An 18,418-nucleotide genomic window follows, 5' to 3' on the forward strand; every position below is an offset into this window, starting at 1 on the left:
ATTATGATGAAATAAAGAAAACATCTGTTATATCAATAAAATGTTATTCAATGCATAACATCCATAACATGGTGAGAACATGCAGTCTGTGAGAATCTATCTACTTTTTATTGGAGAAATGAAAGATATACAGTATATGTGTACAAGAGTACATATATATATATATATATATATATATATATATATATATATATCCAACTGTTCTCACTCCCATGGCGTCAAATACTGCTTCTTAAAAGTGTGTTGGCTGAGAAGTGAAGAACATAACCAAATTAGCAAAGCAAATAAAAGCTGAAAACACAAGGAAAAAAGCTAAAACGAAATAAAGCCACAACACAACACAACAGAAAAGCCACAGAACAGTGAAAATAAGACACAACACAATTAAATTAAGCCACAGCACAGCAAAATTTAGCCACAACACTGGTAAATGTACAGAAAATAAAAAGTCATGTGGCAGTCTGACTCAATGCATGAGAGATCATGAGGCTGTTCTGAAGATGCAGAGAGCTGCTTGTCTCACTGCAAGTCACTACAAGAGTTCCCCGATCAATGATCTCTTGTGAAGAGCTGACCGGGGAACTCTTGCAGTGACTTAAACAAAGCATTTTCCCTGAGTACTTTGCTGTACTAGCAGTGGCTACAGCCTTTATACAGCCCTTTTCGCTGGAGCTGCCGGTACGCAATAATTGCTGAAGGTACAGTGATGTCATTTTTGCATAACTGGAGTCGAGCAAAAGTTCATGAAGTTATGTGCATTAACAGTTCTGGTAGACACCCAACCAGGTATTGGCCAGAGCACTTAAAGGGATAGTTCACACAAGAATGAAAGTTTTCTTATCATTTACTCATGCCATCCCAGATGTGTTTGACTATCTTTCTTCAGCAGAACACAAAGATTTTTGAAGAATATCTCAGCTCTGTTGGTCCATACAATGCAAGGAAATGGTGATCAGACCTTTGTAGCTTTAAAAATCACATAAAGGAAACATAAAAGTAATTCATATAACTCCAGTGGTTAAATCAATATCTTCAGAAGCGATATAATAAAGTGTGGGCGAGAAACAGAACAATATGTAAAGTCTTTTTTACTCTAAATCTCCATTTTCAGATGTGAAAGTGAAACTAAACAGGCACCACATGTGACTTTCAGATGTAGAAGTAAAAATGAAAGTGGATATCATCATTTGTGCTTTGCAGAAGAAAGAAAGTCATACACATCTGGGTTGGCATGAGGGTGAATAAATTATGAGAGAATTTTTGTTTTGGGGTGAACTATCCCTTTAAGGACAAATAAGAACACCGTTTCTATATATTTTCTGATTATTTTATCAGAAACTATTTATTTTCTGATTATTTTGTCATTTTTTGGCTTAATTTTGTTGTGTTGTAGCTTATTTCAATTGTATTGTGGCTTATTTCCATGTGTTTTCAGCTTTTATTTGCAGCTAATTTGGTTGTGTTGTGCATATTTCGGCCACCATACAAAAGCACCCTCTAGCATCTGTTTCTCGATGCACGCATCAAATAAGCCCAAGGCAGCCTCATGAGGCAGACGTCATAGTCAATCTTTGGGTATTATTGCATGTTTGACAGCAGTGTTTCATTATAAATATATTAGTGTAGTTACTTTATACAATCATATCAATATTTTAGATCCCCTATTCCAACCTCATTCTTAAACCTAACCAATTATCAACAACATTAAACGTTAAATAGACAGATAAATTTAGTCACATGAATTTGATCTGCAATACACTAGTTTATAGATATTTTTAAGCACCCACCCCCACCCCCACCCCTATGCCTAAACCTAAAAAATTCTCAGCAATGTAACAAAAAGATAAAAGTACAGTCACAATAATTTATAAAAAAAAAAAAAAAAGAAGAAGAAGAAAATATACAAAAGCACAATAGTATTACAAACCATACATTAGCTTTGTGTGAGGAACAGAGTGAAACTGTAGGCTTTATTCGCTGAAAATCATCCCCTCCATGAAGGAAGTGACATCTAAAGACCTCTAAAATACCGCTCATTCAAAATAGAAATCCGAACTTGAGCTCGTCACAATTGGTCACAAGACATGTGAAAGCCAATGGCATTTGACACTGCTGTCGTCAAACCTGTGTCATAATGCTTGTTGAGGCGGCAAATTTTGAATGTGTCAGAATATGTGTGGGATGTGTTACAGCAGACAAGTTATTGTTAAATAAAAACTTAATTTTAGGTCTGTTCTTCACACAAAGCGATAGTAAAACTAAAAATACACCCAGACGAAATAGGTCACTTGAACTAAAAATAGAATAATGTGAATATATTAATTCTAATAGTAATAATTGGACTCTACTTGGCATTTTTACTTTATGAAGTGCATGTTGAAACCAACGCAGGGGATATCCTCTTGAACAAAAACTATTAAAAATAATTTCAGATTTTTTCATCGGATTCCTCTTCTCAATCACAAATCTTTTTCCAACAAAACATTTCAATTTTATATTCTTCATAACCTTTTCTTGAACAATTCAATATTAACCAAAAAGGGGTCAGTTTTGAGTGATGGAACAAAGGACAGGCCTTTACTCATAACTTTGTGTACATTTCACAATTGTTTTGTCAGACAAATTGAACCCAACATTGTCTGTATACCATTCCTTAAAAATCAGTCCGATTGAAATTGTACCAGTCTGATTTTTGCGAAATCCGACTACAGACATAGATAATGCAATTGTAGCTTTTTCTTTGTCCAGAATGTATACACGTTAATCTTAATTGTGTCATTTTCAAGAACAAGTCGTTTAAGTAACTCTACCATTCCAATAGGTATCAAACTTTTAATATTGAACACAATTTTATTTTGATAATTTACATGTATATTTTTCTGTGGTTTTTAAATGGATGACTATTTATAAGAATGAATGTGTCTTTTATCATGTGTATTTTCTGCTTCATTCAATCGCTGTATTGCGAAGCAAATACAGCTAAACAAAATTCGAAATTTGTAATTTCCCTGGAAATATATTTTCCCTGTAAAAAAGACAGATAAATGCATCAAGTTCAAAAACAAACAAATCATTGGTTATAATCTTGGAATAAAAAAATCCAGTCCTTACTTAAAACCTTGCAATCATGTAAACAACTCATACTTTGTTCCCAACAGTGTGTTTATTGTTACAATATTTGCTATGACAGTCAATGAAATGTAAAAGACACAAATTCACAGTTATAAGTGTGTCTGTAAGTGTGTGTATGTGTAGCCTTAGTTATAAGTTATAGGTTGTCCTCTAACTCCCATGAGTCACTCCACTTTAGGCCGCTGGAAAAAAGGGGGAAATATTAACACTTTCAACATTCAGATTTACACATACAATCAATAAAAATGTATTTAGGGTAACAATTTACAATGAGGTTGCATAGCAATGCAAATCTTGCATTCGTGAAAATGTGAAAGTATGCAGTGTTTATTGTAGGCCACAGACTGGATATGAAAATGCAGACTACAGGTGAAAAAAGGATGTAAATTTCATTAACATCATAAGGGACATTATATGGAAAAAATGCAAATAATTCACTCACCAACCAGGGCAAGGAGCCCATCTAATCAGCACCTCACACTCACCGTCCTTGAAAATGAAATCAACATGTCACAAAAAATTCCAGCTAAAAGAACATTTCCATCCTCTTTAGCTACGGCCACACAAGGCTTTGAGGATGTGAAATTATTTCAGATAACGCATTGGACAGGATATGATGTCACGCTCAAGGGCTTCTGGTTTGAATACATCACAAGTAACAAATACTATTGTATTCCAATAAAAATGTGCTGCTTTGAAATATATATTATGTGTATTTAGCCAAAAGATCAGTGTGTGACATTTCAATCTTTTATTGGCCACATATCGTCTTGTCATCACAGGTCAGAGTTCACCAAACTTGAACATTTGTCTGCAGCCGAATGCAAAATTTTTGAATGGAAGTGAATGGACACAAAGTGTAGTGTGACCGTGGCTTTAGTAAAGTTCCCACTTAGTGCTCTCTGCACTAAAATTAGTGTAAAGCAATAATGAAGTGTGAATTGGAAATAAAAGATAAAGTCTATAGCATTTTACAAAGAGATCCCATCAGACGCCTGTGTATAAGAGTGTAACATTCTGGTTTCGGAAGTAAAAATACCATTCCTTTTTCTCTATAGACGAATTGATTTTAAATGATAAATTATAAACCTTTTAAGATAGAAGGACCCTGAGGTTGTTAAGCGATAGCATAAGCTTCACTTAAAGCCATCAGTCCTCATCATTTCAACTTCATTTTTAGAAATTGTGTTTAACCGCAGAATTCTCGATGAAGAACTACACTGCCCATGATCCTGAAGAGAAAGACGCACCAATCAGAGATCTGCTGCAAACAATACATGCTACAAGAGCTCTGCAGCGACTGCCCACTCCCATGATGAGTATTTTGCAATAAACCTAAAAACAAATTGTTTACTGAATATTTTTATACCCATAACTAACAACTCTAAATCAATTGTTTTATATTTATACTTTTTTAATTCTATTATTGTAGTTCATTCCCTCATTCAAGACATATGAAGTCTTTGTACTTTTGTCGGATTTTCAAATACTTTTTTGCTTCAAATTAAAAGTTAGTATTGTTGTGATTTACCTCCAAGCTGGTTGGTTTAGTTTATCTCTTAGAATGCTTTAATGAAGAATTTTATGAAATCTCTATGGCAAAAATGAATGGGGAAAATGCCTCCAGAACCAAGATGGCTGAAAAAGTGCTACGCTCTATTCTTGTCGTTGACGTCTTTCATTCTGTCTCTCTTAATTTCTGTCCAATTTAATACCCAGACTGCCTAGATATACAGGTGCATCTCAATAAATTAGAATGTCGTGGAAAAGTTCATTTATTTCAGTAATTCAACTCAAATTGTGAAACTCGTGTATTAAATAAATTCAATGCACACAGACTGAAGTAGTTTAAGTCTTTGGTTCTTTTAATTGTGATGATTTTGGCTCACATTTAACAAAAACCCACCAATTCACTATCTCAAAAAATTAGAATACATCATAAGACCAATAAAAAAAACATTTTTAGTGAATTGTTGGCCTTCTGGAAAGTATGTTCATTTACTGTATATGTACTCAATACTTGGTAGGGGCTCCTTTTGCTTTAATTACTGCCTCAATTCGGCGTGGCATGGAGGTGATCAGTTTGTGGCACTGCTGAGGTGGTATGGAAGCCCAGGTTTCTTTGACAGTGGCCTTCAGCTCATCTGCATTTTTTGGTCTCTTGTTTCTCATTTTCCTCTTGACAATACCGCATAGATTCTCTATGGGGTTCAGGTCTGGTGAGTTTGCTGGCCAGTCAAGCACACCAACACCATGGTCATTTAACCAACTTTTGGTGCTTTTGGCAGTGTGGGCAGGTGCCAAATCCTGCTGGAAAATGAAATCAGCTTTTTAAAGATGCTGGTCAGCAGAAGGAAGCATGAAGTGCTCCAACTTTTATTGGTAAACGGGTGCAGTGACTTTGGTTTTCAAAAAACACAATGGACCAGCACCAGCAGATGACATTGCACCCCAAATCATCACAGACTGTGGAAACTTAACACTGGACTTCAAGCAACTTGGGCTATGAGCTTCTCCACCCTTCCTCCAGACTCTAGGACCTTGGTTTCCAAATGAAATACAAAACTTGCTCTCATCCGAAAAGAGGACTTTGGACCACTGGGCAACAGTCCAGTTCTTCTTCTCCTTAGCCCAGGTAAGACGCCTCTGACGTTGTCTGTGGTTCAGGAGTGGCTTAACAAGAGGAATACGACAACTGTAGCCAAATTCCTTGACACGTCTGTGTGTGGTGGCTCTTGATGCCTTGACCCCAGCCTCAGTCCATTCCTTGTGAAGTTCACCCAAATTTTTGAATCAATTTTGCTTGACAATCCTCATAATGCTGCGGTTCTCTCGGTTGGTTGTGCATCTTTTTCTTCCACACTTTTTCCTTCCACTCAACTTTCTGTTAACATGCTTGGATACAGCACTCTGTGAACAGCCAGCTTCTTTGGCAATGAATGTTTGTGGCTTACCCTCCTTGTGAAGGGTGTCAATGATTGTCTTCTGGACAACTGTCAGATCAGCAGTCTTCCCCATGATTGTGTAGCCCAGTGAACCAAACTGAGAGACCATTTTGAAGGCTCAGGAAACCTTTGCAGGTGTTTTGAGTTGATTAGCTGATTGGCATGTCACCATATTCTAATTTTTTGAGATAGTGAATTGGTGGGTTTTTGTTAAATGTGAGCCAAAATCATCACAATTAAAAGAACCAAAGACTTAAACTACTTCAGTCTGTGTGCACTGAATTTATTTAGTACACAAGTTTCACAATTTGAGTTGAATTACTGAAATAAATGAACTTTTCCACGACATTCTAATTTATTGAGATGCACCTGTATGTGTAGACCATAGATTTAAAGGGATAGTTCACCCAAAAATGAAAATTCTCTCACTGTTTACTCACCCTCATGATATATCCCAGGTGTGTATGACTTACTTTAGCAGAACACATTTGAAGAAAAATATCTCAGCTCTGTAGGTCCTTAAAATGCAAGTGGATGGTGATCTGACTTTTGAAGCTCCAAAAAGAACAGACAGTCAGCAAAAACATAATCGATAGGACTCCAGCGGTTAAATTAATGTCTTCTAAAGTGACACAATCGCTTTTGCTGAGAAAAAGATAAAAATATAAGTACTTTTTTAACTCTAAATCATTGCTTCCAGTCAGCAGCAGCATGCACGTGTGATGTAATCGTGTTGGCACGTGAGACATGCGAGAACTGAGGCATGTGCAAATCAACCGGATTTGCAGTGCTGTTTACAAATGAGTAGGAGGAACGCTGTACAGTAGCTTCGTAGGTTTTGGTTTACATCAGTATTTGAATCTGTTTCTTTACTCACAATGTTGTGTTTGTGTGCTTATCCTGGATGTTTCAACTGACTGGAGAACGTGAGATTACATCCATTACATCCATAACATGGCAAAGCGAATACGTCACATGAGAGACTGCGTGAACTCAGCGCTCTCATGAAGCTTACTGGAAGTGATGGTTTATAGTTCAAAAGTACTTAAATATTGATCGTTTTTTCACTCCAAAAGTGATCGTATCACTTTAGAAGACATTAATTTAACCACTTTGACATTTATGCTGACTGTCTGTTCTTTTTTTTAGCTTCAAAAGTCGGATCACCATCCACTTTAAGGAACTACTGAGCTGAGATATTTTTCAATTTTTCTTCATTTGTGTTCTGCTGAAGAAAGAAAGTCATACACATCTGGGATATCATGAGGGTGAGTAAATGATGAGAGAATTTTAATTTTTGGGTGAACTATCCCTTTAAAAGCAAACCTACATTCATGCCATGGTGACAAATATTCAAGCTTTTATCAGGTCATGTATCCACTGTTTCAACTATAAACTCTTAAACTGAAAAGCCTAACAGTTTCTACATTTAGTAGGAAAAAAAAAACATGTTTTAAAATAGCTTTCAGATAGAAATCACATTTGAAACAATAAGCAATAATTCCTTCTCAGTGTTTTTATTTTATTTTATTTTTTTACTCAGATCCAGGGTAGCACTGCACATTTTACATGTCTTCCTGACCTGAGACACCCAGTTCAGCTCTGCTAAAAATTAAAGAGTTGAATCAGGTGTGCTAGATGATTTCATAAAATGTGTAGTGCTGTGGGTCTCCAGGAATGTAGCTCAGAAACACTGTTCTGTTCTACGAAGCTTTGAGCCACATGTTTTACTATCAACAATATTCACCTTTACACTGTGGAATTCCTGATTATTACTGATTAATCTCAACTCTGTATTTTACCTGTCTTATTCTTTTTTCTAGAATTTCTTCATAGGGAAAGACATCCATTGCCGGATGCACCGTGCACTCTGCAAGATTGAGAAAAACGAAAACATATTACCTACAGCTAATTAACATCAGCTTATACCATTAGTAAGGAATATGGAGACTGTTTGACATTTTTACCTAATGACCTTAAGGTAGTAAACTTCTCATGTACTGTATAAATTAGCTAATATAGTGTATAGTTATGTGAAAAGGATAGTTCACCATAAAATGCATGGGGGTGTGTACATTTTAAATTCGGGTGAACTACTGATTTCAAGGAAATATATTGAGAGCATATTGAGAGCAGGTTTGATACAAAATATTTGTCATGATTACTGGTAACTATGAGGAAAACAACAACCAATAATTACATTTATGAGTGCTACCTTTAAAGGTGCTGTAAGTGATTTTAGCATTCTGAAGCTTTTTAGCCACGCCCCTCATTCCAAAACCCCGCCCTCTAAATTGAGTGAGTAAGTGAGTAAAAGAGCAGCACTGTTTGTTCCTGTTGTAGTCAAATTCAACAGTGGCACAATAGCGCCCTCAACTGACAAACATTATGAATCATAGCCTCCATGATCTGCTTTAAATACAACACTGTGAGAACAAGCAAAATAATGATGATGACAGGTGAAAAGCGTCAACCACTGACAGTTTTGTTTGCTGTTCACAGAGTCTACTGCTGTCACAGAGACCGGTGAGATATCTCAGGACACGTATTTAATTAATATCTTTAAGGAACAATTTGTGCATACTTTTCCATGAAAAAATAGCTTACAGCACCTTAAGTGGCTCCAAATTCCTGCATTAAATTCTAGATGTTATTTATTATAAAGCTTAGGTATTAAGTAATCGTTCTTTCAAGTAAAACAGGCCCAAAGATTACAAGACACTTTCAGTTAGACCAGGGGTCGGGAACCTATGGCTCGTGAGTCACAAGTGGCTCTTTGTTAAAAATCAAGTGGCTCCCCGGGTGTCTCACCATTCACCAACACATGATTGTTTAAAACTTTCTAGAGATAATTTTTCCTGCAGAAAGTGTGGGTGCAATTGCAAAGCTTGAAGTCAATGACACTGTTTTGATTTCCTTTCTCCTGAATTTGTCGTACAGCCTGCTCCTGGTGAACAAGGTTTTAAATTAACACCCGGCAAATGCGGATTTTGCATGCGCAGTGGCGGGTAATTTTGCTGATTTACCAGCCACTGTGGAGGGCGACCTGTAAGATGTCTCGGAGTGATATATGACAAGAAATTAGACACAAAGACGCACGTTTGAAGAAACGTATGATTATATTTTTAAGAACCAAATGCAGGTATTTCATGTGTGGGTAATTTTGCTCATCTACCCGCAACAGGCGGGTAACCTGTAAGATGTCTCGGAGTGAAACATGATGTTAGTCACAAGACACGAGCTTGAAAAAACGTTATTATATTTTATTATATAAAAACAGTCAAAAGAAAAGCCGTCATTGCTTGTGTCTGATGCTGTTTGTTCAGAGGCGGGCAGCGGGACCCTGCCTTGTGGAACACACGCATGTAAAGAGTTATCACACCTTTTTCTCTGTTTCATTCATCTGCAAATTGTTTGCAAGAATAATGTCGTCTATGAGAATGCAGCAAATGATCTCCGATCATCTCATGAGGTGCTGTGAGTTTAGTTTGCTTTATTTCCACGGAGCAGTTCACTCTTACGCACTATGAACGCAAGTCTGCAGGTTGAGTAATATATATCTTTCTATTAAAGAAACAAAGACGAAAGGGATAAAATCAAAATAATAAGACACCTTGAACCTAAAATTGAGTTCAATTTTTTTTTTCTTTAGGCAGCATTAACTGTTTTTACCAAAACGCAATACAAACACATTCGATAAGAACACACATTTGGCAACATTACTTTGGGAACACAAGGGAATTTATTAGGCTTTTTTTTATTATGATTATGATTATTATCTTTGTCTTTTTGTAGGCTATTAGTAATTTTTCACCTGTTTTCGCTGACGGATGCCATTGGAGACAGTAAATGTTTGGATTTGGGGAGGTGGTTATATAAGATTTTTTGATCACTTCATTATTTTAATTGCATTTTTCATTTAGTTTAAAGTGCAATTTGAATTTATAAATGTCTTTTAAGTTTTTCGTGTTTCAATAAATGAAATTTTTAAAGCAAAATCAATAAAGCAAAAACATTCACTGACCGTTGGCAGGGGTGTTGACGATATAATTGGATATCACGATATTTTTTTAAGGCGATTATCATTAAAATATTTTTTACATATTGCCCAGCCCTATAAGGAAGTTAACTTTTTCATGAACAAATGTAAAATTAAATAATTGTATGAAGACCCGCACAAACGTATACACAATTCCATACTGCAACATGTTACTTTTAATTGTTGCATATTTGTATGTTTTTGTGATTTTGAGTAGTCTATGGGCACAATAAACACTTTATTTTATTGAAAAACTTTGCTTTTTGAAAATAGTAAATTATTCGTTTTTGCTATGGCGAAAAAATTCATCAACCAAAAATTTTTTAAATTGTCTCCTTAGTGAAAAAAGGTTCCTGACCCCTGAGTTAGACCATAATACTATACTCACAGAATATATGATAACTTACTTACATATCATACTTCTACAAACACACACAAATGGAAAAAGTACCTTTGTATGAAACAAGTTTTTTGCTTTCCTCCTGTTGTGCATCTAGTTGAAGACATAAAACAGTATTGTGTCAAAAACTGCAAATTTGTCACTAAAGCACATTGCTATCAAAAGCACAAAGACTACTTAAAGCTGTTGGTTTCATTTTACTTTGAATGAAAAAGAAAACTTTTGTCTTACTTAATTTGTATTAAATGAACAAAAACTACAACAATCAAAACAATACTAGCGGTGAGCCAATCATTAAATCAAGGCTGGTAAAACAGCCATTTGAACCTTAGCAATGTGATCTCAGTGACTGCATATGGTACTATAACTCAACACAAGTCACATGTCACAAAAGTCCATTTCAAGATGGTTTAAGGAAGACTTCTTTTTGTTCCTTGAACTAAGTACAAAACTTTGAATGGTCTTGCTCCTCAGTACTTAAATGACCTTCTACCACGCTATATTCCATCGCATTCATTAAAAAATGCAAAATTCTGGCCTCTTAATAGTTTCTAGAATATAAAAAAACAAAAAAGGAGGTAGATCCTTTTCCTATTTGACTCCTAAACTATGGAATAGTTTCCCTAACACAGTTCAAGATGCAGACACACTCACTCAGTTTAGGTCTAGACTAAAGACTCATCTATTTAACCAGGCATACACCTAATTTAGGCTGCTTTAGTTAGGTCTGCCGGAACTGGAAACACTTCTCATCATCTATAACTCTGCAATAAATTGAATGGCATTAATGCTAATATTTTTCTATTTGTTTCCCTGTCATTACCAGAGCAGGCCAGATCCAGCTCCGTTCCTGCTTGGTGTCGGACTCCACTGCTATGTGTCACTGAGTGATGGTGACTAACTGCAGCTGGTGTAAGCTAGACATCATTCAGCCTACTACGATGGACTACATAGGATGAACTGAATCCAACTCCAACTGTAATACATGGGACACTTCATATGCCACTGCCTGAACCTTGGACCAAGGATGGACCTCACCGAAATAACCTGCCGGTTGAACTGCAATGCACCTCACTGATCTCTGCCTGCCTCACCTTGGTCTAATGATGGACTACACTCTTAAAAGGATTACATAGACTATCAATTAATTGCCAAAAAAAAAGCTTATAACAGCCAAATAACAAAGGAAATAACTTCTGCAGTTAATCCAGGCTGAACTTCAAAGATATTAGTCATTAATCTTACAGTTCCTACAAAATCTTTGTTTAAACACTGGCCCTTTACACTTACTTAGTTCACTTATTTTAAACCATGACTTGCACTGCACACAAATAACTAATATTGGCATTATATTCATGCTGTTTAGCCAAAGGGGAGCTGGCCCTCACATTGAGCCTGGTTTCTCCCAAGGTTATGTTTCTCCAATAAACAAAATCTTATGGAGTTTTGTGTTCCTTGCCACAATCTCCTTCGGCTTGCTCACTGGGGTTCTAAATACAATTATTATTTACTTTTTTATTAATTTTATGATGATTCTAAGACTTTATAGATATTACAGTTTCATTTTCTGTTAAAGCATGATTTTCTGTAAAGCTGTTCTGAAACTATGTGTTGTGAAAAGTGCTATACAAATATAAATGACTTGACTTGTCAAACTCAGAATGTGTTCCAAACGGCATACAGTTGAAGTCAGAAGTTTACATACACTTAGGTTAAAGTCATTAAAACGTCCTGGTTACTTTCGTAACCTCCGTTCCCTGATGGAGGGAATGAGACGTTGTGTCGATGTAGTGACACTAATGGTCACTCTTGGGAGCCGAAACACCTCTGGTCTTTGAAAAAAGGCCAATGAAAATTGGCGAGTGGTATTTGCATACCACTCCCCCGAACATACGGGTATAAAAGGAGCTGGTATGCAGTTTTTGTGCTGAGGAGCCGAGACAAGGTCCCGGCCATTTCAGCGGGTAGTCCAGCGTTGTGGCAGGAGGGACACAACACCTCCATCAGGTCACTCACTCGATGTTGTGTTGATGTAGTGACACTAGGGGTCCCTATACGAAATGCCACAACTGGCTGAACTGTGTTATGTGAACTGGCGGTGTGTGACGGGCAGACCACTGTGTGCCTCGTAGCCAGCGCACCAGGCCGACACGTAATCTCCCCCAACGCTGTTATGAGTGTCGAACGGCCCTTTGGGAACAAGTCGACTGCCCAAAAGATAGAAACAGGCTAGCCCAGTTGTGGCCTCTTATCCTCTCTCTTTTTTTTTTCTCCCCCCCCCCAAAAAAAGAGTGAAATTTGTTAACCGACTGGGGCCACCAGGTCTACGTCGGGGGGTATTTTGATAGGAAATACATCACATGGTCTTGCCGAGCTTTGTCGGAAATATGTCATGTGGAGAAGTCCCATGGTAGGTCCTACCCTACGGGGGAGGAGTTTCTACAAGCATGGTGACTGGGGCACATGGGCCTCTGCCCAAGGAAGATGCAGTTTACCAACAGAGAAACAAATTAGTGGAAGATATACATCGCATGGGGTTACCTATGGGGAACCAACACATGCGGAGCACCTACACCAGTACAGGGCTTAGTTAGCACATGTACTGAGCCGGCAGCGAATTTCTCCACAAATTCGTCTGCCACAGGGCTCGGAGGAAATCATCCAGGGAACACAGTTTGTGAACACTACTGGGAGTCAACAGCGCACATCTTCAGCTCAGGGGAGGTGAAAGGCGCTATGCGCAAGCGATACACCCGGCCAGCTGTCCCGGACTTACCTGCTTGTGCCTGCCACTACACGGGATGAAACCGGTTCCACCCAGAGATTGTAGAACCTCGCAAATGTGTTGGGTGTTGCCCAGCCTGCTGCTCTGCAAATGTCTGTTAGAGAGGCGCCACTGGTCAAGGCCCAGGAAGCCGCCACACTCCTGGTAGAATGTGCTCGTAGCCCTGCTGGGGGCGGCACGTCCTGAGCATGATATGCCATTGCTATGGCGTCAATGAGCCAGTGGGCGATCCTCTGCTTGGAGACAGCGCTTCCTCTCCGCTGTCCATCGAAGCAGACAAAGAGCTGCTCAGAGACTCTAAAGCTCTGCGTGCGATCCAAATAGATGCGTAAAGCACGCACCGGACACAGCAACATCAGGGCTGGGTCTGCCTCCTCCTGGGGCAGCGCTTGCAGGTTCACCACCTGATCCCTAAAAGGGGTCGTGGGAACCTTGGGCACATAGCCCGGTCGGGGTCTCAGGATCACGTGAGAGTAGCCCGGACCGAACTCCAGGCACGTTTTGCTGACAGAAAATGCTTGCAGGTCTCCTACCCTCTTGATGGAAGTGAGTGCAGTCTTTAAAGAGAGTGCCTTAAGCTCAGCTGACTGAAGGGGCTCAAAGGGGGCTCTCCGTAGACTCTGAAGAACTACAGAGAGGTCCCATGAGGAAATGAGGCGCGGTCTGAAGGGATTCAACCTCCTGGTGCCTCTCAGGAACCTGATGATCAGGAGGGGGACAGCCGCCCTTCCAACCTCTCCTGCAGGAAGGAAAGCACCGATCCGACTGTGCATCCCTGGGGGTCTTCGCGTCAGGAAGAACACCACTTAGCGAACAGACGCCACTTCAAGGCATACAGGCACCTCGTAGAGGGGGCCATAGCCTGAGTTATCGTGTCTACCACCGCAGGTGGTAGGCCACTTAAGTCTTCCGTGTCCCGTCCGGGGCCAGACATGGAGATTCCAGAGGTCTGGTCGCGGGTGCTAGATGGTGCCCCGTCCCTGAGAAAGAAGGTCCTTCCTCAGGGGAATTTGCCGGGGGGTTGGGGGGGTGGGGGGGGTGCTGTCGCGAGGAGCGTGAGGTCTGAGAACCACGTCTGGGTGGGCCAGTAGGGTGCTACCAGGATGACCTGCTCCTCGTCCTCCCTGACCTTGCACAGGGTCTGTGCAAGTAGGCTCACTAGGGGAAACGCATATTTGTGTAGTCCAGGGGGCCAGCTGTGTGCCAGCGCGTCTATACCGAGAGGTGTCTCGGTCAGGGCATACCAGTGCGGGCAGTGGGAAAATTTTCGGGAAGCGAACAGGTCTACCTGTGCGGCACCCTGCGGGCATAGGTGCACCGTGAGCACCTTATCCACCGGGGGGATCGCCGAATAGCCCTTGGCCACCCCACCATTGAGGGAAGTGAGGGTGGGGGAGCTGAAAGATCGGGACCGGGCAGTAAAATGTGCCTCCCACGACCTTGTCAGCTCCTCGTGCACTTCCGGGAAGAAAGGAAATGGGGCGGGGCGAGGCAGTGAGCGGCGCCGCGAGTCCAGGAACCAATCATCGAGCCGCGAGGGTTCAGGGGAGAGCGGAGGGTTCCACTCTAGCCCGACACTCACGGCTGCCCTGGAAAGCATGTCCGTCATCTCCGCGTCAGCCTGTGACTGGGCGACCGTACCTGAGGGGGGGAGCCCAGCTGAGGCTTCCATGTCCTACTGGACGAGCCCGCTCTCCAATGCTGCGCTCGAGAGCCTATCACCTTCGCGGGCTCCGAACAAGAGGTCGAACTCGCCGTGAGATGAACCGGCAGACTCATCCGGAAGACCGATCGGGGCAGATGAGCATGCTGGGGAATGGGAGGTCCGTGGGGGATACCCGGCGGAGGTGGTCCCATTGGGGTCCCCAAATCGCCCCCAGTGCTAGCCGCGCTGGCCTCACACCCGTAGGTAGAAGGACTGAGGCGGGGAGCCACTGGGGTGGCTTGCTTTCTAAACGAAGGCAAGCCGCGACCGCAACGTTGCCATGGTCATGTTCTCGCAATGAGTACATGATCCATCCACGAACGCTGTCTCCGCGTGGGTAGCACCCAGACACGAAAGACAGCGATCATGAGAGATAACAACCGCAACCAGGAATAACACACAAACGGAAGGGCATCTTTAAAAAGATATTCCGTGTGTGCCGCTATTTTAGAGAAATATACTCTTTTAGAATATACTCTTTTATTTCTGCCGAAGTGCCCAGGGGCATTCTCTGCAGTGCACCAGTGCAGAGGGGGGAGAAGCCACTAAAATGCACCGTCAGATCCAGCAGAGGTGAATGAACAGTCGTGAGAATTCAGCTCAGTGAGCATCGATCGTTCGGTTCCGAAGAGAAAATCTGAATTAGTGGTTGCATACCAGCTCCTTTTATACCCGTATGTTCGGGGGAGTGGTATGCAAATACCACTCGCCAATTTTCATTGGCCTTTTTTCAAAGACCAGAGGTGTTTCGGGCTCCCAAGAGTGACCCCTAGTGTCACTACATCGACACAACATCGAGTGAGTGACAGATAGGGAACTAATTTTTTAAACACTCCACAGATTTCATATTGGCAAACTATAGTTTTGGCAAGTCGTTTAGGACATCTACTTTGTGCATGACACGAGTAATGTTTCCGACAATTGTTTACAGACAGATTTTTTTAACTTTTAATTGACTATATCATAATTCCAGTGGGTCAGAAGTTTACATACACTAAGTTAATTGTGCCTTTAAGCAGCTTGGAAATTTCCAGAAAATTATTTCAAGCCTAATTTAGCTTCTGCTAGGCTTATTGGATCAAGGAAAGCTGGACATCGTGAAAACGGAAATGGCTCGTTTGAAGATCAACATACTTGGAATAAGCGAGCTGAAGTGGACAGGAAAAGGTCACTTTCTGTCAGATGATTACAAAGTCTTCTATGCTGGACATGAGGAAAAACTGAGAAACTGAGTTGCCATAATCATGAAGAAGGAAATCGCGACCGCAGTTATGGGATACAATCCAAAGAACGACCGCATGCTATCCATTCGCATCCAAGGCCACCCGATCAATGTAACCATCATTCAAGTGTACGCACCCACGACAGACGCAGATGAGGACACCCGTGAAACTTTCTACTCAGACCTGCAACAGCTAATTGAAGATAAACTTATCATTGGAGATTGGAACGCCAAAGTTGGTGCACAAGGTGAACCTGGCATAGCAGGAAAAGAAGGCTTGGGAGAACGAAATGAAGGAGAAAGACTGTTAGAATTCTGCCAAGAAAATTCCTTTGTGCCTAGCAACCCAAAAGAAGACTCTACACATGGATGTCTCCGAATGGGCAACACTGGAACCAAATTGACTACATACTTTGCAGCAGACAATGGAAAAGAAGTTTCTGCCCACAAATTGGAATCCTTATGGACAAACAAGGAAAAGACCTCACACTCGAAGAAGACATAAAAGAAAAATGGAAAGAATACACAAAAGCCCTGTATCAGCGGGATGAAAATATGGCAGACAGTTTTGAAGATGTAAGCTGCGAGCCAGAACCTGACATCCTAGAAAGTGAGGTCAGATGGGCATTGAAGCTCATGGCAAAACGGAAAGCAGCTGGGCCCGATGAAATTCCAATTGAACTATTCATGGCAACGGAAGAGGTCTCGATCAAAGTACTGACGGCTATCTGTCGGCAGATCTGGAAAAAGATGCAGTGGCCCAAAGACTGGAGGAGATCCATCTTTGTACCCATCCCGAAGAAGACGGATGCAACAGATTGCTCCAAATATCGCACGATTGCCCTGATATCACACGCCAGCAAGATCATGTTGAAGATCATTCAAGGAAGAATCCAGCAGCACATAGAACATCAGCTGCCGGATGTTCAAACTGGATTCAGGAAGGGTAGAGGAACACGTGATCAGATCTCCAACATCAAGCGGATAATTGAAAAGGCCAAAGAACTCCAGAAACACGTCTATTTCTGCTTTATAGACTACACCAAGGCTTTTGACTGTGTTGACCATGGCAAGCAGTGGAACACACTCAAATACATGGGGGTAACAAACCACCTGATCATCCTTCTGAAGAACCTGTACACTGATCAAGAAGCAGCAGTGAGAACAGAGTTCGGAGAAACAGACTGGTTCAGGGTTGCAAAAGGCGTCCATCAAGGCTGCATCCTGTCGCCATGTCTATTCAACCTTTATGCTGAGCGTATAATACGAAATTCTGAAATTGACGATGCCCAAAATGGAATTCACATAGGAGGACAAAGAATCAGCAACCTGCGGTATGCCGACGACACAACCCTGACGGCGGGGAGTGTAGAAGAACTCAAAGCTATGTTTGTCAAGATCAAAGAACATATTGCGCGGCAGCAGGTTTGCAGCTCAACATGAAAAAGACAAAGATCATGTCGACCGGCGTCCTACAAAGCTTCTGGATTGATGCAGAAGAACTCGAGGTAGTCAATGACTTCATTTTCTTGGGTTTGCAGATTAGTTGTGATGGGAATTGTAGCCAGGAAATCAGAAGACAACTGCTCCTAGGAAAGAAGGCAATGGTAAACCTCGATAAGCTGATGAAGTCCAAAGACATCTCCTTGGCAACAAAGATTCATCTTGTCAAGGCAATGGTATTCCCCGTTGCGATGTATGGATGCGAAAGCTGGACAATCAAGAAGAAAGATCACCGATATATTGATTCCTTCGAACTCTGGTGCTGGCGACAGCTCCTGCGCATTCCCTGGGTTGCAAGGAAAACGAACCAGTCGGTCTTAGACCGAATCAAACCAGGATGTTCATTAGAATCATCTATGACTAAAGTCAAGTTATCATATTTCGGTCATATTATGAGAACAACTGACTCCCTTGAAAAGACAATCATGCTTGGAAAAATGGAAGGCAAAAGAAGACCAGGAAGACCAAGAAGGAGATGGTTCAATTCCATCAAGAACGATACCAACATCAGCCTCCAAGACATGACAAATGTTGTTACTGACCGAGACCAACTATCCATAGAATCACCAAGAGTCGGACTCGACTGACTGTATAGTACAACAACAACAAGGCTTATTGGAGTCAAATGGAGGTGTAGATGTGGATGTATTTTAAGGCCTACCTTCAAACTCTCTTGGCTTGACATCA

General features: G+C 40.8%; 1 protein-coding gene across 2 annotated transcripts in view; it reads right to left on the bottom strand.

Annotated features, from left to right (window-relative positions):
* Nucleotides 1-3,144: 3,144 nt before the first annotated feature.
* The window catches only part of LOC127440727 (cortactin-binding protein 2-like), a 38,713-nt gene continuing 23,439 nt past the window's right edge, over nucleotides 3,145-18,418 (bottom strand). For both annotated transcript variants that reach the window (XM_051697506.1, XM_051697505.1), the window contains exons 13-16: nucleotides 10,568-10,609; nucleotides 7,880-7,947; nucleotides 3,575-3,621; nucleotides 3,145-3,314 (exon numbers count right to left, since the gene is read on the bottom strand). In XM_051697506.1, the coding sequence (XP_051553466.1) occupies nucleotides 3,269-3,314; nucleotides 3,575-3,621; nucleotides 7,880-7,947; nucleotides 10,568-10,609 (203 nt within the window). In that variant the 3' untranslated portion in view covers nucleotides 3,145-3,268. The remainder of the gene's footprint in view (nucleotides 3,315-3,574; nucleotides 3,622-7,879; nucleotides 7,948-10,567; nucleotides 10,610-18,418) is intronic.

The sequence above is a fragment of the Myxocyprinus asiaticus genome, chromosome 5 (assembly GCF_019703515.2).
Source record: "Myxocyprinus asiaticus isolate MX2 ecotype Aquarium Trade chromosome 5, UBuf_Myxa_2, whole genome shotgun sequence".
Lineage (NCBI taxonomy): Eukaryota > Metazoa > Chordata > Actinopteri > Cypriniformes > Catostomidae > Myxocyprinus > Myxocyprinus asiaticus.